A 23,788-nucleotide genomic window follows, 5' to 3' on the forward strand; every position below is an offset into this window, starting at 1 on the left:
TGGAAAATACAAAACATACTGGCGCCTTCGCTTCTTGCCGGCGTGTTCCTGTTTGGTCGCCGTTGGCCTCCACCTCCATGGGCTCAATGTCCCGCATGCGGTTGGACTCGTCCGTCTCGTTGACGGTGACTGTGATTTCTTTTTCTTCTGGCTCTGGCTCTGGCTCTGGCTCTGGCTCTGGCTCTGGCTCTGGCTCTGGCTCTGGCTCTGGCTCTGGCTCTGGCTCGGGCTCTGGCTCGGGCTCTGGCTCGGCTCGGGCTCGGGCTCGGGCTCGGGCTCGGGCTCGGGCTCAGGCTCGGGCTCGGGCTCGGGCTCTGGCTCGGGCAATGGATCTGGCTCTGGCTCCGGCTCCGGCTCGGGCAGTGGATCTGGCTCTGGCTCCGGCTCCGGCTCAGGCTCGGGCTCGGGCTCCGGCTCTGGCTCTGGCTCGGGCAGTGGATCTGGCTCTGGCTCCGGCTCGGGCTCTGGCTCTGGCTCGAATGTCGTCACTGCCGGCTCAGCCAAGGCCGGGGTCAGTTCGTTTGCACTGGGTTTCGTTACCCTCTTTGTCCTTCTGCTCTGACTGGGGACATAAGAAATTGAGGGTTGTTTTTGGATTATTTTTGGATTTTAGGAATTTATGGTTCTGACATGTTTTATTCTTTTCTATAATTCTTCTCTTCGCTTGTCTCCAATTTTTCCTTTGTATCTTTACTGCTTTCTGATAAACAATAATTATGCTCGCACTTGCCCGTTCTTGCTGAGCTAGAAAGGACTTTTGTTTTTGATTAAAGTGGAGATGATATTACATAATCACGGTCATTGCACCTCCCCGCCCACGACGCTGAGTGGTGCGCACCTGCCCTCGTACCATTCTCGTTTTGTGATCCGTTGACCCGTCATGATTCAGTGCAAACCTTTCTCTTTACGCCGTCTTTTGTGTACAAAATACACGACATCGGCCGCCATGCTGGCAATGCAAATAACCCCGGCGGGCGCAAGGGCCTCAGCCCGAGCCGTGTGGGCCCTACGGTTCAGCGCATTGCGACCTCTCCCACCCACCACGGTGGTAGTGGTGCCCTTTGCTGCCCAGTTCCAGTTCCGGATTGCACAGCAAAGATTGCTTTCGGGCTCGTCCCGACAGATGTACAACTATGACCCAAATAGCTTTCGCCAGCAACAGCAACGCTGGCAAGAGGAGCAGCAGAAACAGCAGCAGCGCTGGGAACAGTATCAGCAACACCAGCGACAAGGACAGGAGCCGCGGGCCCGGTTTAAGGGTGTGCCCGTCTCGGCCGGCGACATGCCACCCGAAGCGACGTTTGAAGACAGTGGCTTCCACCGCCGCGGCGGTTTCTTCAAGCGGGCGATGCACAGCACGAGCATGCAGACGGTCATGGTGGTCGCAGCCGTCGCCGCCCTGCTGTTCTACTTTTCGCACATGGAATTGGTGCCCGTGTCCGGGCGACGGCGGTTCAATTGCTTCAGTGAGGACTCGATGAAGATGCTCGGCGACATGCAATACGAGCAGCTCATGCAGGAGGCGCGTGCACTGGGCCAGCGGTTCCTGCCGGCGTACGATCCGCGCACGCTCGTTGTGCGGAACGTCATGTCGCGCCTGATTCCGGTTAGTGGGATGTCCGACAACCCGGGCGACTGGGAGATTGCGGTGATTGACGACCCGTCGACTGTCAATGCCTTTGTGCTACCGGGCGGCAAGGTGTTTGTGTACAGCGGTATCTTTGCCGTGGCGCGCAACGAGGACGCGATCGCGGCGGTGCTCGGCCACGAACTGGCACACAACCTGGCGAACCACCATGGCGAGCGGGCGTCGTCGGCTGTGGGCACGACAATGCTGCTGGCGAGCGCGTTTGTGCTGACGGCCGGCCTCTCGTACTTTATTCTGCAACCAGTGGTGGAGCTCGTGTTCAATACGCCCATGAGCCGGCTGCAGGAGAGCGAGGCGGACTTGATCGGGCTGATGCTCATGGCAGAGGCGTGCTTCGACCCGTCGCAGGCGGTGGAGTTCTGGCGGCGCATGGACCAGGCACAAAGGGTGCAGCCGCCAGAGTGGATCAGCACGCATCCTTCGGTAGGCATCGTCGAGGCCCCCAACATGGAGTCTGTATCCTATGGACCGCACATGCTAACCATCTAGAACCAACACCGGATGGAAAAGATCCAGGAGTGGATGCCAGCAGCGATGGAGAAACGCAGCCAAAGCAGTTGCGACGGTACGCGGGACTTTGCAGAACGGTTTAAGCGGGCGCTGCGCAACGGCATGATCTTGGCATCATAACACGGATATGCAGAATGCCAAGCATGTCTTTCGGAGTGGACTTTCGTGACCGAGGAGAGGAGTTTGACGTCGCTGACCACCATTGGAGTTTTGTACTAGAGCCCCAGGCGTTTGCATCCTGCAGCCTTTGGTGTTCTGTCACATATGTATTGCTTTCTCGGTTAGCTGTGTTACTATCGGTACGTGAATTCCAATTTTGGTTATATGAGACTACGATCTCAATGTCACCAGTTTCAGCACCCTAGGCTGGAGAGACGCACTCGTCGACATCTCTCACGACGGTGCGCAGCATGGTGGTCCTGCCATGGGCCGTTTGGTGCGTCGGATAGGACTCCGCTGGTTCCGAGACGGACATTGCATGTAACTACGTGACCCGCCTAATGGGGTACGTCTGGGGGAGAGGAGAGTTATGCCCAGGTGGAAGGAGGACCAGCACCAATAGCAGTAGCCATGATCATAGGAGAAATGATATCCGGCATAAGCAAAAACGATGGCAACGCTCTATTTAATACAAAACATCCCAACCATGTGCCTTTATAGCCGTGCTTTAGAGCCAGGCCGGGGGTGGTTGCCGTGCAGCCGCAAGCCCGTAATGGCCTCGAGCTCGTCGACGGCCTCATATGCACGGCCCAAGTTGACCTTGATCGTGCGGAAGCCCTGCTTCTTGCCAAATTTGAGGTTCTCGCCAATGTCGTCCAGGAACAGAATATCCCCCGCGGTCACGCCGTCCTTCCAGCCATTGGCCTCGCCGCGTGGTGTGTCTGCGTACGACCGTGCGTACTTGTCCGTCTCCCGCACTGCCAGCTGGTACATGGCGTGCTCCGGCTTGCGCAGCCCAACATGCGCCGAGGAAATGAACACGTCAAAGAGTCCCCGGATCGGATGTGACAAGTAGTTGTCGCTGTACAGCTCGTGCCCCGGCGGGAAGATGACTGTGTTGCTGAGCGCCGCGAGCACGTACTTTTCGCTCGCGCGCAGCGCGCGCAGCGCCGGAAACATCCACGGGTCGGGGGCGTCGGAGGCCTTCATCATGTCATTGAACATGCGCTCGCCGTCGATGTCAGGCACAGGCGGCACCTCGGCGGGCCACTCCTTGGACGTGCCCAGCGACTTTTGGCGGGCGTTCTCGTAAAAGGCCTTCCAACGGCCCGGGTCGCGCAGGTCGCGGTTGAAGCCCGCAAAGAAGCCGGCGTCCATGGGAATGCTGCCGCGCTCGAGCTTGTGCCAGAAGCCGTCGGGGGCCGTCTTGGAGATGGAGTGGTTGACCCACCCCGGCGGGATGCCGAGGCCAATCTCGTAGTCCAGGATGGTCTGGAAGGGCGACAGGACCTGTGCATGGGGTCAGTAACGGTCAATAGACTCCTGCTGTGTCCCTGCTGCTCCCCTGCTGCTCCGTTCTCGTCGTCGGTCGCTTACACAGACGCCGCCAATGTCAAACAGGATCACCTTGGGCTGCTTTTGCACTGCCATCTTGACGGTTTCTGCCGGTTTCTGCCGGAAATGAAGTCGATTACGGTTACCGTTCGCACCTCAAGCCGAGCAAAGGTGCAGTGATGAGGTGCGTGCTGCTTACCTCGACCCCAGACGTCGTTGTGTGTCTGGGGCTGGCGTAGCCATGACTTTGCTGTGCTGAGGAGTCCAAAGGGTCAGCATACCGTATTGGGCCGAGGTATGGCAATACCGGGGTAGGAGCAAGGGACTCCACAGCGGTGGTCGGATGAGCTAGCGCCGTGCGAAGCTGAAAAGTGGGCCAACAATGACATAAGAAAAAACATGTCGTGTGCAAAGTCACGCGACTCAAAACTGTCACGTGCGATAAGATAAGAAAGGGTCGTCCCCAACCAGACCAAAGTCGTCCCCGACCATTCTGCCCGTTCCCTTTTTTTGCATTTTCTAGGGCTGGCTGGTAGTGGGGAATTTTTTGCAGCCCACAAAAATTGTGCGGAAAAAGTTCAATGTAGCGCAGACTTTGGCACTCTGGATTGCTTCATTTTTTTTTCTTGCTTTCGCCCTCCCAACCACCACTCATCCTCACCACCTTGCACCGTTCAAACGCAACAGCAAGCCGCCGAAATGGTAAGTTGAAACTGGAAGAGACGGCATGACCCTCGTGGCCATAGCCTGGACGGAGACAAAACAAAAGATGGAAAGGAAAAGTTATTTCGAAATCGACGACTCGATCCGAACGCATATTGCATCGACAACCGCCGATACAGAAGTGAATGACACATGGATATGAGGGGAGACAGGGACAGAATGAGAGTCAACGCAAGATGCTTCGGATTGGAAAGAGGAGGACTGTTTTTTCAAAAAGACAAAAAAAAACACAATCTATCTCTGAAGCGACAATTGCTGACTCGGGGTTTCTATTTTCTCTTTTGTTATAGCCTTTCCACAAGCTCGTCAAGAACAGCGCGTACTTCAGTCGCTTCCAGACCAAGTACAAGCGCCGCCAGCAGGGCAAGACCGACTACTACGCCCGCAAGCGCCTCATCAGCCAGGCCAAGAACAAGTACAATGCGCCCAAGTACCGCCTGGTCGTCCGCTTCACCAACCGCGACATCATCATGCAGATTGTCACCTCGGAGATCACCGGCGACAAAGTCTTCGCCTCGGCCTACTCCCATGAGCTGCGCGCCTACGGCATTGAGCACGGTCTGACCAACTGGGCTGCGGCCTACGCCACCGGCCTGCTGATTGCCCGCCGTGTCCTGAGCAAGCTCGGCCTCGACGAGACCTTCAAGGGTGTTGAGGAGCCCGACGGCGAGTACACCCTCACCGAGGCTGCCGAGGGCGAGGACGGCGAGGAGCGCCGCCCCTTCAAGGCCTTCCTGGACGTCGGTCTGCAGCGCACCTCCACGGGTGCGCGTGTCTTTGGCGCCATGAAGGGTGCCTCGGACGGCGGCATCCTGATTCCGCACTCCGAGAACCGCTTCCCCGGCTTCGACATTGAGACCAAGGAGCTGGACGCCGAGGTCCTGAAGAACTACATCTTCGGCGGCCACGTCGGCGAGTACATGGAGCTGCTCGAGGACGAGGACGAGGAGCGCTTCCGCAGCCAGTTCCAGCAGTACACCGACGACGAGGTCACCGCGGAGGACCTGGAGGAGCTGTACACAAACGCCCACGAGGCCATCCGCGCCGACCCCTTCAAGAAGGTCGAGGGCGAGGGCCCCAAGAAGTCCAAGGCGGAGTGGAAGGCCGAGTCGCTCAAGTACAAGACCCCCAGACTCACGCGCGAGCAGCGCAAGGAGCGCATCCAGGCCCGCATTGCCGAGCTGACCCAGGAGTAAGCGTTGCTGTCGTGCTTGGCGGGTGTCTGCCTCTCGTTTCTATTTTGTCTCAACATGCTGTATCTGCTTGACGTTTTGGGTTTCCCGTTTTCGCATCCCAGCCTCGTCTCTCGTACATTGAGCTCAGGTGGGACAGGAAAAACGGAAATAAGGTGTTTTAAAATTCTAAAAGACGGGTTATCTATTATGAAATGTGAAACAAAAATTTCAAAATATAAAAGTCAAGAGCAAAAGGGGCATCAGTGGATGGACAGAGAGTGCAAGCTTGTGAAATGTGGAATTATGAGATTGTCACGATAGAAATGTCCTCAGCCGTGTCCGTCAGTCGTGCACGTGACCGGCTGGGGACGGTGTAATACACCATACTGCGGAAGGAACGGGCGCATCCGGCGCTGGTTGACATAACAGAAAATTGAGCAACGGACCACAACTGCAGCTCCTTGCGGCGAATGCGGAATCGACTATAAACTTTGCACGGCAAGGAGAGAAACATCGTCTCTGCTTTCCCTGTTTGGGAGAAACTGGTTTCGTCGTGTTTGTTTTGGTTGCCTGCCCTCCAGGAGGGGATGTGAGAAGTCCGCCGTTCGCTCCTTCCACAGCACCGGGAAACACCCCCCCCCCCCCCCCCCCCCGACCCTGACGGCAATCCCCGAGAGTAGGTTCGGCACGTGACCAGGATTCCAGTGGCTGGCCAAACTTCTGTTGTCCATGAACTTTGCAGAGCAAAACCCAGTACGAATGACCTGAAAATTTTGCCACCGGTCAGACATTGCGATGCATGCGCGACCGAGAGGCAAAAACAACAGGCGGACCGGACGGAGGGGTGACAAGATGCATTACCACTCTGCCCCGTCAGAGGGTCGATTAATGTATGCAGGCTTTTCAAGGATAATGAGGAGGAAGTTGACATCACCAAATCTGCAAGCTCCTTTTTGGTAGTGTTAGTCCATAACAAGACCAGGTCGCTGGAAAAAGATCTCCTTTGGGTCGGAATTGGGGGTGTTGCCTTTTTGGTTTTATTTTTGCCCTGGCACTTCCCCACATTTTCACAACAGGCCAAGGATGTTGCGTCTGTCAAATTGCCTTGTTTCGTTGAAAATGACGACAATGCTGGAAATTGGAGTGAAAAACAATAGGCACAAAGGACATACGAACAACCCCAGCGGTGTGGATGTGTGTACTCCCGTACAGTTGATATTCCGCAAAAAGCACTAGGTCATCACCATCCGGAAATCCGCACTTGCAGCGTCCGTTCAACGTATGCACTCCGTTCTGTGTCAATATTGATCTCAGACAATAGCCTACGACCTATTTCGTACGACTCCCACCGATGGTGCACCGCCGCGCTGGCCACTTGCTGGCCAATGTGTCGTGTCTTGAGTCGAGCATCCGAATCTCCCCGTGGTCTCTCCGTCAGAGGGTGGTGGTGTCCAAGGCTGGAGTTGATTTGGAAGCTTCCCTACGATGTATGTCGTTCAGCGAGCGTTGAAGACGGCAGGTTGATTGCGGCCCACCGCTGATTTGGCACGATTTGCCTCGATTCTCACGCTGTCTCACAACTTCGCGTAACTGACAATTTTTTAAAGCTTGAAACTAATACTAACGGTCCACTGCTTGCCCTGTATATGTACATTCGCGAGATTGCTGACAGCATGCGCCGCCAGGCACTGAAAGGATATGCCAATGTAACATGTTAGTAGAAACGAACAGCTGACACTTCGACGGCCTGACGCTATGGAAACTATCATTCTTCATAACTTCGCAATAGGCTCACTGAAAACATTACCTGACGCTCGTGGTCTTCCATCGTTTCTCGAGTGGCTTGTAGGGTAAAATTACGTCTGCAACTCGCTTCGTAAGGCAACAAACTTGTCCGATAGCGCGATATCTTACCGTACCAGCTCAAAGGCCCTGGAGGGTTTGGTGGTGCCGGTTTGTCCCTTCCTATTGCCCCGAAATGTGGGCATCCGAAGTCTTTCGGGGCATTCTCGCGATGTCCTGTTCCCGCCGCTTCCTCGGCCTCCACTGCAAGGACGAGGTCGGATCGTGCCAGATGGCCCAGTTCTCCGTTGTTAGTCGGACACACTCACGGAGGCCGTGAAAGGACGAAATAGAAAAGGATAAATTTGCACAGACTGAAAAGGCACGGCAGTGCTTTTTCGCGCCTTCCCGCCACCGATCTCCCGACTGCCTTCCCAGGGCGTTCTTCTAAGAGTGAGGCACATATAGACCCGGATGGATATGCCCTCTTTTGCCCGAAGGACAAGGCTTCGTTTGGCATTGCGTGCAGTTGGCAGGCGGCACTTTTGTCTTTCTGTGTGCTTGCATGGCCCCGTCGACGAAACAGATACGTGCCCGTCAGTACGGGGAATAGTACGACATATTTCTTGAACAAAGGAGCCAGCGCTTGTCATTGTCCCGCAAGGCCTTGGCAATAATACAAAATATGACGCACAGTGGGAACACAACGGCCTAGACGTATTCGTAGGTCAGTGACGCACGGGACATTATGGAACGAGACAGGCGCCATGCGCTATATGAAGCAGCCCATCTCGGCTCTAAATTGCACAAGAAAAGACCGCGGGTTTTCCGCGAGGTGTGAATGTCTTCGAATTTGCGTTTACGCCGTAATTACAGCAATACACAGTCTCACTGTATACTGCAACGCTTGGAAATTCTCGGGCAAACCCTCTCCTCTACGTCGTAAGATAGTCTTATCGGAAGAGCTCGCTGTGAGCCGCCCGACCTAGCCTCTTCCTTTGGTTCGTGAGCATTCTGACAAATGGTGACTGGCGCTTTCGTTTCTTCCTGTTTTTACTGGCGGCCCGTGGGAAAGCAGCGATTTGGGCTGTTTTTGGCCACCCTCGCCTGGCGCTGGTGTCCTTTGGGGCTGTTTGGGCTACGCGTTAGCGGCCTTGCTCTCCGCTCCGCTGATGATTGGGCGATTGCATACCCCTGCCGGCTGGTTGGTGCTTTCCCTTGTGTGGATGTGGGACACACCTGGCTTTATTCATCCCATGGCACTTGCCCCAGCAAGGCCCCAAGGCCCCTAAAATCCGCCACTCTCCCAGTGTGCCAGCCTGCACCTTCTTCGTCCTCTGGCCCTCTTGCCAATGTGGCCCCGGTTTCCCCCATTGCACTTTCCCAACCGTCTTTGTGCAGTCCTTTGTGCCTTTGTTTTGCCGTCTTTTAGCAGGAACGCCGCCTGCCCTCAATGCGCCTTCCCCAGATTCTCAGGAGCCCAGCAGACAAGGCGTTGGTTTTCCTTTCTCTTTTCATCGTCTCTTTCTCTTTCAAAACTTCTCCCCAATCTCTTAAAAATTATCCATCTCTCACCGTCGCACTCTTCAGTCGCCTTACATTCTTCTTTTCTCTTCGCCTCTGACGTGCGACCCGTTCCGTCGTAGACGAACACGAGGCCTACTTCGACGACATTGCATCACCCACAGGCTCCATATTGTGGCTGGCACCGCCCAGTCCCATATTACGACGTAAAGCAAGCACCCCGCCACCGCCAAACGATTCGACGGCCTGCGCCCTGCAACGACTCCGTTGATCCCTCTTCGCTCCCCTGCCTCTTTGCCCATTGCGCCTGTTTGTCAGAGAGATCGGCTTCCTCCGTTGATTGACGTCGTCAGCTGCAGGCGGCTTTCGAAGAAACCCTGGCCGCACAAGGAGCCCACAAAATTATACGACGTATAACGGCCCTGCGGTAAATAGTCTAAGAGTCTCAACTATCGTTTGACTGTCCGCGACGCTCACTCCCTCGAACTTCGCGGCAACAGCGACATACACGCCTCTTTCTCGCTCGAACCGCCATTTGGACTCGAATCGTACCGCTCTCCGCTTGGTCTGGATCACACTCGTCGGACAGGGGCTGCCATTGCGCTCATACATTCCCAACTTCAGCCCTGTAACCCCCCACGACAGCAAGCCTCATGGTACAGTTTATTGTGGCGTCGGCTTAACAGGCCATTTCTCCTGCTTCGTTTCGTTTTCTTTTGTTGCCTTGTGCCTTGCACAAGTACCTCTCTCGTACGGCCGTCTACAGACCGACATCCACGTATCTCGACCTCTTTTCACCTTCATCTCAACCTACGTCCACCTGTGACGAGCAGCGTCGCCGCCCGCTCTTCAAATCGCAACCATGAACAGCAGCACCATGGAGCACATCCATGGCGTTGACGTCAGCTGGATGACCCACGGCGCACCAAAAGGTTTGTTTTGATTTTGGTTTGATCTTGACTCGTCACGGACATGCGCGATTGGCACCGGCTTCTTGGCTTCTTGTTTTACGGTCAGTCCAGACGTACCAGTGACTAACTCGGTCCTCCTCTTTCTAGACGGCAACGCCCCTAAGCCGACCAGTCGCCGGCGAAATACACTGCAGTCACAATCGGCACCGCCGCCGCAATCGCCTGCTACTCCAGCTGCTGGTGCGCCTACCGCCTCAAGTCCCCGGGCTATGCCATCCTCGTCGCCGGCCCCCATCCCGATCGCCAATGCCGCCGGCTCCCCTCCAACACAGCAGCTTTCTTCGTCATTACCCGCAACGTCGAGCAGTCCACGCGGTCGGCGACCGTCGTGGTTCTCCAACATCTCCTCCAAATTCTCGACAAATCCCGGCTCCAGTCCACCCCAGGCGACCAACACATCTCCCAAGCAGGCCGAGCTGTCTGTCCCGCGCCCAAACGTCGCCAAGAATGCGGTACTACAGCATGCGGCTAAGTACGAAGGCGAGGGCCCATACACACCCGCCCCGCCGAAATCGTCGGGCCAAGCCGGTCTCCTCCACGTCTTTCGTCGGCTGTCTACGTCCACCAGTAACACCGGCCCGTCCGTCAAGGGCAACCATGGCCTAGTCGAGCGTCGCATATTGAACGTCGACCACAACCGCGAGCGGTGTCGGCTGCAGGCATTGAACCAGGCAAAGTTGCGCCGCGTTGCCTTTTGTGTCGATGTCGAGATTGCCCCCATGCCCAAATACTTGGATCTGGACCTGGCTGCCAAGCAGGCGGCCGCGACCGTTGGACCGGTCCCGGCCGACAAGTCGCAAAAGCGGAAATCGATCGAGAAGAGCGAAGGCGATGCGCTTAAGCACGCCAGGGCGCTTCTGCCCGAAGACCCCAACGAGCAGTCACAACCGAATGCCGTAAACGCCGCCTCCTCGCTAGTTGTGGCCGCCACCGCGGCCTCTAATCCTGTCGTCTCGTCAACAAAACTCACTCCAATTCCCGAAAAGGCCGCCTCGGCATCTCCGACACCCGCCGCAACCGCGACTGCAACCGCGCCATCCAATGCCAGCGCACAAGCTGCCGCGCCTCCGGTGCCTGCAAAGAACGACACGAACAGCGCCGCCTCTCCGAATTCCAGTCCGCCATCCCCGCCTTCGACGAGCGCCGACGCACAAACCAGTGGCGCACCTGCCGACCCAAACCGTAAAAAGGAAAAGAAGAAGCGGAGCGAAGAAGAGCGCAAGCTGCGCAAAGAGCGCAAGCGACGCCAAGCTGAAGCAAACGGCATGATTCCCATGGAGATCTACCTGGACAGTGACGACTCGGACAACACGACCGGCAAGAAGAGCACCCCGTCCACGGCGCCTGCCACACCGCGCACACAGCTCGCACCGACCACCAACCCTGTCCGCATCTACCGCCGGTGCTGCCAGCTCCGCGAGACCCCCATCTTAAAGAAGGTCACTGAGCAGCTGGCTGATCCAGCTGTCTTCTCGAGTGAAGAGGGCATTGTTTCTAAGCTTGATCTGACGGGCTACTGGCTGCAGCTGGCCGACCTTGTCACGCTGGGTGACTTTTTGGCTGTCGTGCCCATCCGTGAAGTGATCCTGGAAAACTGCGGTCTCAATGACGAGGGCCTCCGCGTCATCCTTGCTGGTCTTTTGGCGGCGCGGAAGCCCCAGAAGAAGCATATCCATCTACACCATTTCCATCGCCACCTCCACAACAATGGCGCCTCGCACGAGGGTCAGACTGTTCCCGTGACGGCGGCCGTCTCCAATGGCGAGAACCACCAAGGCGGATTTGTCGAGCGCCTCGTCCTCAAGAACAATAAGATTGGTGTTGAGGGCTGGAAGCACGTGTGTCTGTTCATCTACATGTGTCGGTCGCTCAAGGCCTTTGATCTATCGAATGTTGTGTTCCCACATGTGCTGGTGAACAGCAAGGCGTCGCATGCAAGCCAAACGCCCGACGCGAAATCCGCAGCTCAGCAGGCGCCTGCCAAGCAGCAGTTCGACGTCTGCCAGCTGCTGTCAACATCCATTGCTGAGCGTCTCGGCGGCTCGACGCTGGAGCTGCTCAATTTCGGTGACACGGGCCTGTCGTCCGAACAGCTGGGCTGGATCGTCGACGGTATTATCCAGTCTGGCACGAAGCGGCTGGGTCTTGCCCACAACGACCTCGACGACGCTGGCGTGCAGCACGTTGCGCGCTACCTTGCCAGCGGCCGGTGCGAGGGCCTTGATCTTGGCGGCAACGACCTTCGCGACCGACTCGAGAAGCTGGCCGACGCCGCCGCCATCAACGACTCGCTGTGGGCACTCAGCTTGGCAGACTGCAATCTGACGCCGTCCTCGTTGTTCAAGCTCCTCCCAAAGCTGGTGGATTTGCCCAATTTCCGCTTCATTGACCTGTCACACAACCACGACCTGTTCGAGATTCGACCGAGCGTCACAGCGCTGCTGCGGCGGTACTTGCCAATGATGGCATCGCTCAAGCGGCTGCATCTAGCGGACGTGGCCATGACGTCGGAGCAGGCCATTGCGATTGCCGAGGTGCTACCTGAGGTCAAGGAGCTGGCGCACCTCAACATTCAGCAGAACCCGGAGCTCATCAAGCTGGCCGACGCGCGCACCGAGGAAGCGCAGGAGAAGGCGTGTGCTCTCTACGCGTCGTTCTTGGCGGCCACGCGGCTCTCGAAGAGCATTGTCGCCGTCGACATGCCCGTCCCCACCGCCGAGTCTACCGAAATCGTGCGTGCCATGGCGAAGCACGTCCTTGCGTATTGCCTGCGCAATGTCGATCGTGTTACACTCGGCAACCCCGCGGCGCTCGTTCTGCTCGGCAACGCCAAGTCGGTGCCGCCAGTGGCCGAGCTGCCTGAGGCGGTGTCTTCGGACAGCGTGTCGTCGAAGACGTCGCTGAGCAAGGGCGACGCCGACTACCCAGACGTGCTACAGCACCTTGTGGGCCACGACGCTGCCATTGTTGAAGAGGACGATGACATTGGCGCTGCGCCTGACGACGACTACGTCATTGGGGGCACAGGTGTCGCGCAGGCGCTCGAGTGCTGCCTGAAGAACCGCAACCCCGAGCTGACAGACGGCGCACTTGGTACGGGCGTCATGCATGAAGGCGACATTGCGTTTATGGAGGCGGCTGGTAGCGGCCTGCCCGGCCCGGGCAAGGCCAAGGACATGTCGAAGCATCTGCTGCAGAGTGCGCGCAAGATCCGGCTGCGGCTGCAGCCGGCGCTGCAAAAGGCGCGGTCCATGTCGGCTGTCGACAACCAAGCCTACCGTATGTCCCCCCCCCCCCCCCCCCCGTCCCACTTTTTTTTTTGATTCTGATGCTGCTTCTGATTTTGATTCTGATTCTGAATCTGATTCTGTGGTGACCGCCGTGCTAACCGATGCAGAACGCCTTCTCTTCCTCGACAACACGCTCGACGGTATTATCAAGCGGTTCGAAGACGAGTTCCCCGAGACGCGGGTGTCGATCGACAGCGGCGTGTCACTGTCGCAGCCGGCGGTCGATGCGAATGCGAACGGACGGCCACATGCATCGTCGATGGATTCGGGCTCAGCAGAGGCGGACGTCGAGGGCGATACGGCGGCTGTCTTCTTGTCGGACGGCGAGGATGAAACCGACATCTTGCCGTCGCGGCTGTCTCGGTCCAACTCGATCATGTCGCTGTCATCCAAGGGTTTGACGAACGAGGAGGGCCGCGTGCTGCGGGCAGGCCACCGGTTCCGCAGCGGTTGGTTCAAGCATTACAACTTGTTGTCGGGCATCGACGAGATCGGAACGGATCCGGCACACAAACGCGTGCTGTACGAGCTGATCAACGAGATGAACGACGCCGGCATCAACAACAAGCTCGCCGAGAAGGGCATTGTGCGACTCTTCAAGGAGGACCGCGAAGAACTGCTGCAGATCCTCAAGGAGCAGGACCCGGAGCACTGGGAACGCTTCATCGAGTCGCAGGAAAAGGCACGGGCCAATCTCAAGATTGAGCTGGGCGGGTCTGGCAGCAACGGTGTGGACGGTGTGAACGGTGTGAACGGTGTGAACGGTGTGAGCGAACCCAATGGACCCAATGGACAGGGCGGAGGAGGAACCAGTGCGCTGACCAGTGCGCTGCGGGCTGCGGCTGCGGAGGGCAACGAGTCGGCGATTGTGGACGACTAGGCGAACGTTTCTATTTTTGTGGTGGTTCTGGTCGCAATGGCTGTCGTTGCCGGCGCATGCGTCTTGGTGTGGCTTGTCTTCGATTCCAAGGTCTTGTTTCCTTTGACCATCTTTTGTTTTTTTGGACATTGACATGGCCAAGTAATGAGGGAGAGTCTTGCCTCGGCTGTGTGTGTTTTTTTCATCGTCATCCTGTATTTGTATTTGGATATCTTTTCTCTTTTCTCCTGTCGTTGTTTCTAGGTCTGCAAGCGTTGTCATTTTCGGTATCTCAAACCGTCTTGTTATCACGAACCGCCTCAATAGCAGCATTGTTTTCTGTTTGTGTCCTTTATTCGAATGGTTTCCGTCCCAGTGCTGTTTCGTCGATTGCCCTCGCCTGCTGATATCAATATCGTGTATATGTCATGTCTGTATTTTATTTCAGAAGAGATTTAGACCAGGATTGTCCAAGGAGAATGGGGAAGAAGAGACGTAGAGAAGAGGAGACGTGAATGCAAGAACGAGGTCTAGGTTTGGATTCAATGAATGTTCCCATATCGGAGAAAATAAAATTGAAAGGAAGACACAAAGAGCATGCTCGTGCTCCGCAATGTGGCGAGGGGCCGTCGGCTAGCCGGTGGTGCCGTGTATTGAAATTGACTTCTCGCTAGACGTCGCCCTGTGTAAGACCATGTTCGTAAGACTCGCGCCTTCGCCTTTACAACGCCAGCGCGGTGGAGTGCATGCAAAATAGACAGAGCTTGGAAACGTGTTGGACGCAGCTACCTCTTTCTCACATCGCCGTAACTTGCATGTTTCCTTTCCCCGAGCGATCCGGTCCGCGGATGCGAGAACGACGCGAGACGATGTAGGCCCGTCGTTGTAGACTGACCAGCAGGCCTGTCTATTTCATACTAAAGACGAGGAGAAGGGCCATTGTACGTGATGACTGGCCCGTCGAAGAGAGACTGCGATCCGTTCCAGCCAGCAAATAGCGACATCGGTGTGGGTGTAATGTTTGCTGGTTTGGTGGAACTGCTTTTGTGCACTGGGAACGCAGTCTGGCGTCCACTGTCCGCGGACAACCTTCCCCTTGTTCTTGTTTCCTGTTTCCCGTCATTCTGACGCACTACTCTTTGGTATCTCGGCAGCTGTTGCTCTCTCACAGGTGAAAAGAGTGGGCCTCCGAGTTCTGTCAACCGGCAGGTGCATACGCCAAGTCTAGCCTGCCGTTCTGGCACCGCGCCGGAACCGGAAGGTGCAGGAGGGGCTGCCCGAGTGCGGCCCGAGTTCTGACAACTTAGTCCTAACTGCATAACCCCCTTGCTGTGATTTGTAGGTTTGATTCCGAGGAGACATCAGATGTTACGCAGTACCTCTTTCGTACCAGAGATGGTCGGCTTACATCGAAAAATGCTCCATCGGTTCGGCAGTACGGCAACTGAATATGCCATTAAGGCATTTGACAGAACCTTGGTATGGAACGACTTTCTAGTTCCGTCTTCTTTCGTGACAAACCCTTTCTTGATAGGCAGCTGGGTTTACTAATGTCAAGGGGTGAAGATATATTTGTGTTTTTCCTCTGTTCATTGGACTGGAAGGTTTAACCGCTTGACCAACGTGGACCGGTGGCTGGTAGAGCCATAGTTTTGAAACTGGTTATTTTTTGTTCTTGTTCGTTTCGGAGATCGTCCATGCGTTCGATTGGTGTTTGACCTGCTTTGGCCTACCAGTTTCCCCACGACGGTCTCACACAGTATGTCTCGTGTACCACGACTGCTCTTGCGCAGAGCCATGCAGCCGTATCTATTTGCATCGACATTGTAGTCTGTGTACTGGCAAGCTTCTCGATGGAGCATTGTCTGCTTTATTTTTGGAATTGCACGGGATTGTGTTGTAGTGCAGAATGGTGCACAGCGGCAATTCCGCACGTGCAGCATTTCAAGCGCTTAGCAAGAGCGGCATATGAGCACAGAGCGGCAATAGTGAGCATCAATCCTTTTCTCGTTTGTCAACTCCGTCCTCTGCATTCTCTTCCCGTCCCTCGTCGATCATCCGCCAATTTTCACCATGTCACCATTTTCTGTGACGGACAAAAAAAAAAAAAAAAACACTCCAGCTGGACGAGAATCAGGGCGTCGTGTGACTGGAAAACCCCAAGACCAACGACATCATTCTCTATCTCACCTCCGCACTTAAAGTTCATTTAACTCCAACCCAATGAGATCCCAGCTAAAGTTTACTTTGTTTTATGGCTTTTGTCGTTCCCCCCTTTATCATAATCAACCAGTAGCACGATCATATTGCCGTCATCAGCAGCTTTGCATTTTATTATTATTTTCACATCATTCCTTTCATCCCGACTCGCATGATAACGATGGCTTTGAGACTTTGGCGTATTTTTCTACGGAGTTCGACTGCACGGTATTCTTATTGTTACTTTTTGCGGTCCTCCCTAGTCGAACAGACGAGGCTATGTCTCAGGCCCATTTGAAAACGACAGACCCTCCTCCGTCTTCGAAACTCGAACCCCTGTCTGCCCTACCGTCTCTCCACAAAATCCCTGCCCCCACTACCGGGCCACAGTCCTCCCCAGCCCAGCCTGTGCATAAACTCGCACCCCTCCTGAAAATCCCCTGACTTATTTTAAAAATAGGAGCGTAGCCAATAACTGACGCGCAGGCAGGAAAAGGACGACTGGTAATACAGAGTACAAACAAAATAAGTCACTGGCCACGCTAGTGTTGCTGCAGAATTGGCATTGCAAAGAAGGGCCATTCGCGCGAGGAGACTTGATTGACGAACTTGAGAAAAAAAAAAAAAGAAAAAAGAAAAAAAAGAGAGAGAGAGAGAGAGAGAGAAATAATATCAGCTTCTGCCTCGGCCGGGAATCGAACCCGGGACCAGTGGAAATGGCAACGAGCCGGGAGGCATGTCATGTGCCAAGTCGAGTCTGTCCGGCCAAGGGTAGTAGTCGACGGAAAACTGGAGTGATGACCGCGAGCAGGAAACTGGAATACGAAGCGCAGCCTCTTTTGTATCAACTATTTTATTGGATATTAACGGTCATAAAATTAAAAAAAATTAATAAATATACCTGTTAAAAAATCTTGGTCGCGTGTGCCATTAATACGGGAGTCGTCCGGTACGTGATATCGACGGTTTCCATTCTGGTCCGAGAGGGCTGCTACTGCCCGGATGCCGGCCGGGTAGTTTGTATATTATCACTAATGTCCTGCCAATGCCGGCACCACCAGAGCTGCCTCTGCCGTCTCTGCCAGGATCGTCTGTCGTTGTTGCCTCGCCACACCTAGCAATATCATTGACAGAAAGAACGGGAGCCTGTGCTTCCCCCAACAAGCACCCGTTCAAAACAGAAAGGTAAAACATAAGCAAGGAGATGGTGCTTGGTTGAGTTGCAGTTCCTTCCACAAACACTTGTCAGATGCAAGTAGAAGGAGCACCGTGGCCCTTTGTATGATCGCAGCTTCCTAGTTGTAAAATAGCCAAGTTAGAGCGGCTTGTTTCCGGCCATGCTTGGCTCCTTCCTTCATGAAGCACTTGCCTGGAACAGAAAGAAGGGAAACCATGATTCGTAGCTCCTTCCACCATCGTGCACTCGCCAACTGCAAGTGGAAGGGACTGGATGGCGCATTCATTGTTATGATCGCAACTTCCCGTCGTACGGTTGACAGATGACGCGAGCTGAGTTCTATCATAACAACAAGACTCTCTTTTCTGTCCTCTCCTCTCTGTCCTCTCCTCTCCGTCCTCTCTTCTCTGTCACTCTTTTAGGATGCCACTTGGTACTGTCGTACACTTTTCAGCCTTCTTCCCTTGTGAATCAATCTCGACTACCAGCAACCATCCGACACCAAGACTGGTTGTAGCGCCGGCTCACCAAACGGCCTCGCATTTTGGCTGTGATAGAGAGCAGTTCTCGACACACGGCTGCAAGCACCATAACTGCCAACCGAGCAACTCCGAAACTGACCACTGGGCCGTACCGAACCGTTTCTCGTTCGCTTTTCTTTTTTTTTTTTGCTTCAGTTGTTTGCTGCCACGCAAAAAGTGGCAGCTCATCATTAGCAGTGATAGCCCCCGATCCTAGTGATTTCGATCAATCAAAAGGTGCGTCCCTCCAAGGATACATAAATTCTAAACCCATCTGAGCAAATGCTGTGAAGACAAATTTTAGTCGTTGAGGGGGGACGCACCGGCAATTTGCTGATAAAGGTCCTGGGTCTTGATATTTATATACTTGCGAATTCCCATTTGCCACCAACACCGGTGGCTGTGCATCGCTTCCGTCCCGCTGACCGACTGCAATTCGCGGCGATCATCCGCCCTACGCACTTTGCGCTACAACCACTAAGCACGCAAGAGGGCTAGTCTGTTGACTTGATGACTTTCTGCGAGAGGTTTGTTACTACAGCCACACAAAACAAATTGTGTTCAGATGGCATAAACCGAACGGAATCAGCTGAATGAACAAAAGAATATGAGACGATAAAAATGCACGCTTGTCGCTAGAGTCAGACAGGCCGACTGCACGTCTACGATGTACGTCTGTGCGGCTCCCATGTCGTTGCATGTGCGTCCTAACCAGCCCTCTTTCTTTTTCTTTTTGCCCCTGTTCTATGTTTTCTTTTTTCCACCCCTTATTATTCTGCGCCCTTTTATGTCGTCAATACTATTCCTCCCCCATATCAGACGACACGCCCGAAGCAGTAAACACACACCTCCACTTGCCCCCTCTCAGTTCCTGTGCATGCATAATTGTGCATCCTTGCACGATCACCCAAACTGGACCAGGGTCGGTATGTAAAACAGATCCTCCCCGCCTCCCCTTTGCCCACTCATCACTCGTCATTCGTACAAGGCCGCCGCCCGTCATCCTTCGTCCTCCGTCGCTGAGCCTCATCTCTCTCTTATTCCTCTCTCATAAGACTTTTGTTTCCGTTTCCTGGTTCTTTTGCCGATTCTTGTTTCTCGTTGAGCCAAATCCAGCAACAGCATATGATAATCTTCAACTACTGTACCACTCAGTTCATCTAGTCGTTGTCTCTCCGCGCCTGTCACAAATGACTCGACTGCACTCGACATAACAAAACCCAACACGTGCTCTTCCTCTTCAGGGCACATCGCCTCCTCGCCGTGATGGAGATTGTCATCCCGCCCCGCGACCACGGCACCCAGGCCGACAAATATGCCTGGGACGACAACGGCGAGGTGACTCAGATCCGGAGGTGAGTCCAGGTCCTCTGTCCCCCCTCTGTCTCCTCTCTCTTTCTCTCTCTATTTTTCTTCGTATTTGGAATCACTGGCTCACCTACCAGAATCGGCTCACGCCCACAACCACGAAAAAAGCCGCGCCTTGCCCGCCAGACCGTCCAGTGGCCTTTCCAGAGCGTCTCTCTCGAAGACAACACATATGCTCTGCCACCCGTTCCACAATCTCCCTCTTCCACCATCGTCTCCAGTCCAGAAGAGGTCCATCTTCCGCCCAACTACCGCGCCACGTGGCAGCCTCGGAGAGGCGCCGTCAGGGGATATGGAGCCGAGTACATCAGCAGAGACGACGACGACGATGACGACAACAAGTCAACTCTCCGCCGCTCGCTGATCCCCGACTATGTCATCAACTACCTGCGTGGCGAGACCCCCGAGACGGTGGCACAGCGCAAAATGGAACGACAGCGAGCAGAAGAAGCCCTGTCGCAGGAGAACCTCGTCAGCAGCAGCACCGATCACGACGGCCGTCTTGGCCTCCGCGGTGGAGGTGACGGACAACCGCTGCCGAGCCCAGACTACCGGCGATCGGACGAGCCGATATGGCGACGCACCAACTCCGACTACTACAACAACAACAGCAACGAAAAGCGTCGCAGCTCTGGTCCGATGGGGCAGAGGAGGTGGCCAGCACGGCGGCGCCGCTTCGTGGGGCACGGCTGGAAGGCGGGCGTGGCTCTCCACGGCACAATGATTATCATAATCTCCGTGGTTGCTCTCGTCGGTCTCGTCGTAGCACGGACGGTGCTGCACCGTGGCGGCAAGTCGAACGCTTTGGCCACTCTTTATACGAGCCGTGCCGTGCCCATCATGGACACGCGTGGCACCTCGTGTGCAGGTGCCCACCCCGTGGCATGGCTGCTCCGGGCTGTTTTGGCCTTGTTCTCGGTGGCCCTACTGGCTGGCGCGCAGTACGTCTTCCACATTCTCAGCAGCCCGACGCGTGCCGAGCTCGACGCGGCCCACGCCACGCGGCGATGGCTCGATATCGGGGTGCCGTCGCTGCGCAATATCGCATTTCTTCTCGGACTGCGCAAGGCCCGTGCCGTGTTGGCCCTGGTCGTGGTAGCTGTGGCAATGGCATCGACAGTTCTGTATGGCGCATTGGTCAACGTTGTCCTTGTCGCTCCGCAGTCATCGATGGCGGTGCCTTCATACAACGTGCTGCTCGTGACGCCGTCGTTCTTGGATGGTGATCCGTTTAGCAACGCCTCGTCCAGCAACGCGGGCGGTCTGGACCGGGTTACCATCCTGCAGCTGCAGCAGTTGGCGTCAAATACAAAACAGCCAACGCTGACAAACCTCACGGCAGGAGAGTGCCTGGAGTCGCCGTCGTCAGCATCGACCATGTCCATGGTGCAGGCGGGTTTGTCTCTGTTTGACATTAATGATGTCGAAAGTGACAGCGCTGCCACATCCATCAGCACCACCAACTTCAGCGCAGTCTTGATCGTACTCACCGATGCAACCGTGGATGGCATTCAAGCAACAAACAGTTCCGTCGTTGAAACGGCACCGGCCGGGTCGGTGCTTCTGGCCGCCGACGAGAGATTGGGAAGCAGCAGCAGCAGCAGTTCGTCCGTGTTTCAGATTACAACCGGCGACAGCGAGAGCAGTGACCGGTCGTCATTTATCATTAACGAGAACACGGTTGCTTTTTGTCTGGTTCAGGAGGCTGTCACAACGGCTGCAGCGGCCCAGTCTGCCAGCAACACGGACGACGCTGCGACGACCATGTGCATTGTCACCCTCAACACGTCTCTTCTGAGTGCCGTTGTTGGCCTTAATATGGTGACCGCCTTGTGCTTTGCATACATGCTGCTCCCACGCAAGGCCCACCGCCACTTCCGACACGCGCCGCTCATCACACTCGGCGACGCTGTGGCCTCGTTTTTGCGCGACCCAGACCCGACGACGAGGGGCGCCTGTCTTCTCAGCAAAGCAGACGTGGTGCGGCACGGCGTCTGGAAGAGCATGGTCGACATGCCTCGTCTGCCCCAGTTTGGTCCGCCACGGACTCGGGTTTCAACTGAAACCAACGGCTCCGGTCAGTCCGCCCAACAGCCGGAGAATATTATGCAGCCCATGTTCTTGGAGGCCCCGGCGAGTGATGGCGAAGGTAGCAGCAACAAGAACAACTACTTTTGGTTCCAGTCGGTCTCCCTCGTGCAGTGGTTCGTGGGTGCTGTCGTCTGGTGGACCGTTGTCGGCCTCGCTCTGGCTGCCCTAGTGGTTGTCGTGTCGAGGAACAACCGCCTCGGCACCTTTGGCCAGATTTCACCGTTGTCGAGCGCCGTGTTCGGGTCGTTGGCATCGTCGTCGTCCACCTCGTGGATGACATCTGTGGCCCTTTTGGGCAGTCTACCGTATCTGGGCGTCGCCGTCCTCTACTTCGTCGTCGATACGCATGTCTCGGGTTACTTCTTGTCGCACGAGTTTGCGCAATACATTGCCACCCACCAGCACCAGCGCAACGACCAGCTCCAGCAGCACGGACGCCACCCGCTGCGCGTATCCTACCGCCCGCGGGGCCACCAGACCACATCACTGTACCTCACGCTGCCGCAGCCGTGGCACTGGACGCTGCTGACGCTGGTGGCGGGCATCGTCTTTGCCCTCGGCCAAAGTGTCGTCGTCACGGGTGTGGAGGCCGTGGAGGCCATCACTTCTGGCAACGACAACGATTCCAGCTCGACACGTCTCGCCCTCCTTGGCTTCAGCGGTATTGGCTTGGTCGTCATCTTGGTCCTTCTGGTTGGCCTTGCTTTTATGGTGGTCGTTCTTGGTGCACGCCGTACACCGCCGCCCAACGCCTCGCTCGGCGGCAACCCACTGACCCTGTCGGGAGGCTCGTGCAGTGCGGTCATCAGTGCACGCTGCCACCCGACACCCGAGGAGATGCCGACCGAGATGACGAGACGAAACGGCAGCAACGGCGGGCCCTTGCCGCTGTGGCTGCGACCGCTTGCATGGGGTCCTGTACCGGCGTACCACCACCCTTACCAGGGATACAACCGACGGCGTGGCCTGACGCGGGAGGGTCTGTTGAGCGATGGAACCCTGCAAGGCCAGGTGGAAGACGACAACATCGACAGCATTGTCGGGCACTGCACGTTTTCGAGTGGGCCGCTAATGCCCCTGGATGCCGCACGGAGCTATGCGTGACGTGTGCACGAGGCAGTAGGTGATGATGCCTTTGCTGTGGAGAGAAGATTCGGTGACGACAGTAACGCAGCGAAAGAAACAATTGGTGCCGTGTCTGGGGTCTGCCCCTGAATAATGAAGGGGTTAATTGGGAAGGACCCTTGGAAAGGAAAGAGGGATCGGAAAGCATCTGGCAAAGGAAGGAACCATCATCGGCGTACGATGCGGAAGGAACGGCTGGTGCCAGCTGGCGTCATATACCCAAAGAACGAGTGCATGGACTGTATTCGTGTCTTTTGTCTTTTGCTTTATTACTCCATGTTTCAAGTCACATTTTTGACGTGGAAAGTGGTTGTTATAAAAATATTAAACGAAAAGGCGTCTGAATCAATTGAAAGTAATGTTCCGTGAAGCATAGATACTGCTGCACCATCATAAATTCAAGTGCAATTTGTTATATGATATATGTATTAAATTCAATTGACTTATCGCTGTACAGTTATGCTGCCATGAAAACCGTTCATCGATCAAATTGTGCATGGAAAAACAACGCAGGCAGCCACATCAATGATCGATTATCCGTTTCAGAGCACGAAAAGCCAAATCCGTCTCGAACTACTCCCTAGGAACAATATATTTTAGCTCCTACCATCACATTCGTTTGGCACATTTCAGACTTGTTACTCTCTCCTGTGCAGAGTCCCCATTCCCCCAACCACCCCCGTTCTGAGTACCATTGCCTCTCCTCCTTGTTGTCGATGCTGCCCTGTTGGTCCAGCTGGCATCGTTGAAACCTTTTGCTTCGCGATTTCTCGAGAGCCAGGTTTATCGCTGGTCAGGAACCGCGGCTTAGTGACGATGCTCTGGAAGTACAGCCTAGGATTTGCCCTTCATTTTGATTGCAAGGGATGTCGTTACTTTCAAATGTCTTTTTTGTCATCCAGCCACCCGGAATGGTTAGTCTTTGTCGGACGGTCAAGATGTGCCTGACCAGGACGAGACCAAAACACTAGAGGTCAAAAGCTGGAGACTGAACGTGGAAACGCAACCGGTCTGGCCATCAAATTGATCAGACGAGGATCATACAATGTGATGGAGTTTTGTGAACGCCGCACAGTTGCAGTCAAGATTAGACGGAGATGGCCGCGTAGTTCGTGATACCCCTCGAAAAACGTCACCCTTTGCGCCTCGACCTGTTGATTCTGGACTCATACGCGCCCCTAGCACTTAGGCTTTTTTCTATACGAAGTCGATGGGAAGTCGGGAGATATCTCTCCCGACCTTAGATAATAAACATACGAGATGCGTGTCCGAGGAACGAATCAGATTTCGCTTCTTCTCTCTCTTTTGTCTTACAATATTTGCCTCGGTTG

The 23,788-nt window shown here is 55.3% G+C and overlaps 6 protein-coding genes across 6 annotated transcripts in view; 4 read left to right on the forward strand and 2 right to left on the reverse strand.

The window, feature by feature from the left end:
- SPBR_09191 (uncharacterized protein) overlaps positions 1–882 on the reverse strand; it is a gene marked incomplete at both ends in the record, with an annotated part of 8,581 nt that extends 7,699 nt beyond the window's left edge. The window contains 2 exons of the mRNA XM_040767317.1: positions 1–526; positions 839–882. The exon at positions 1–526 is cut by the window's left edge and continues 221 nt beyond it. Of these exons, the coding sequence (XP_040622434.1) occupies positions 1–526; positions 839–882 (570 nt within the window). The remainder of the gene's footprint in view (positions 527–838) is intronic.
- A 64-nt stretch (positions 883–946) lies between these two features.
- Positions 947–2,278, forward strand: SPBR_05945 (mitochondrial metalloendopeptidase OMA1; the record flags this gene model as incomplete). The annotated part of the gene is made up of 2 exons (XM_040764208.1): positions 947–2,104; positions 2,138–2,278. 2 exons carry the CDS (start codon positions 947–949, stop codon positions 2,276–2,278), a joined length of 1,299 nt encoding a protein of 432 aa, XP_040622435.1.
- Positions 2,279–2,812: 534 nt separating this feature from the next.
- Positions 2,813–3,748, reverse strand: SPBR_06111 (microsomal epoxide hydrolase; the record flags this gene model as incomplete). Its single annotated transcript, XM_040764373.1, has 2 exons — positions 2,813–3,607; positions 3,695–3,748. The coding sequence occupies 2 exons, from the start codon at positions 3,746–3,748 to the stop codon at positions 2,813–2,815; spliced, it is 849 nt and encodes a 282-aa protein (XP_040622436.1).
- Positions 3,749–4,379: 631 nt separating this feature from the next.
- On the forward strand, positions 4,380–5,571 carry SPBR_05991 (large subunit ribosomal protein L5e; the record flags this gene model as incomplete). The annotated part of the gene is made up of 2 exons (XM_040764253.1): positions 4,380–4,496; positions 4,666–5,571. 2 exons carry the CDS (start codon positions 4,380–4,382, stop codon positions 5,569–5,571), a joined length of 1,023 nt encoding a protein of 340 aa, XP_040622437.1.
- A 4,147-nt stretch (positions 5,572–9,718) lies between these two features.
- On the forward strand, positions 9,719–13,997 carry SPBR_05500 (cell wall biogenesis protein; the record flags this gene model as incomplete). Its single annotated transcript, XM_040763764.1, has 3 exons — positions 9,719–9,788; positions 9,888–13,106; positions 13,225–13,997. 3 exons carry the CDS (start codon positions 9,719–9,721, stop codon positions 13,995–13,997), a joined length of 4,062 nt encoding a protein of 1,353 aa, XP_040622438.1.
- Positions 13,998–19,139: 5,142 nt separating this feature from the next.
- Positions 19,140–22,436, forward strand: SPBR_05558 (uncharacterized protein; the record flags this gene model as incomplete). The annotated part of the gene is made up of 2 exons (XM_040763821.1): positions 19,140–19,228; positions 19,463–22,436. 2 exons carry the CDS (start codon positions 19,140–19,142, stop codon positions 22,434–22,436), a joined length of 3,063 nt encoding a protein of 1,020 aa, XP_040622439.1.
- Positions 22,437–23,788: the final 1,352 nt, after the last annotated feature.

The sequence above is a fragment of the Sporothrix brasiliensis genome (genome assembly GCF_000820605.1).
Source record: "Sporothrix brasiliensis 5110 chromosome Unknown Cont15, whole genome shotgun sequence".
Taxonomy (NCBI): Eukaryota; Fungi; Ascomycota; class Sordariomycetes; order Ophiostomatales; family Ophiostomataceae; genus Sporothrix; species Sporothrix brasiliensis.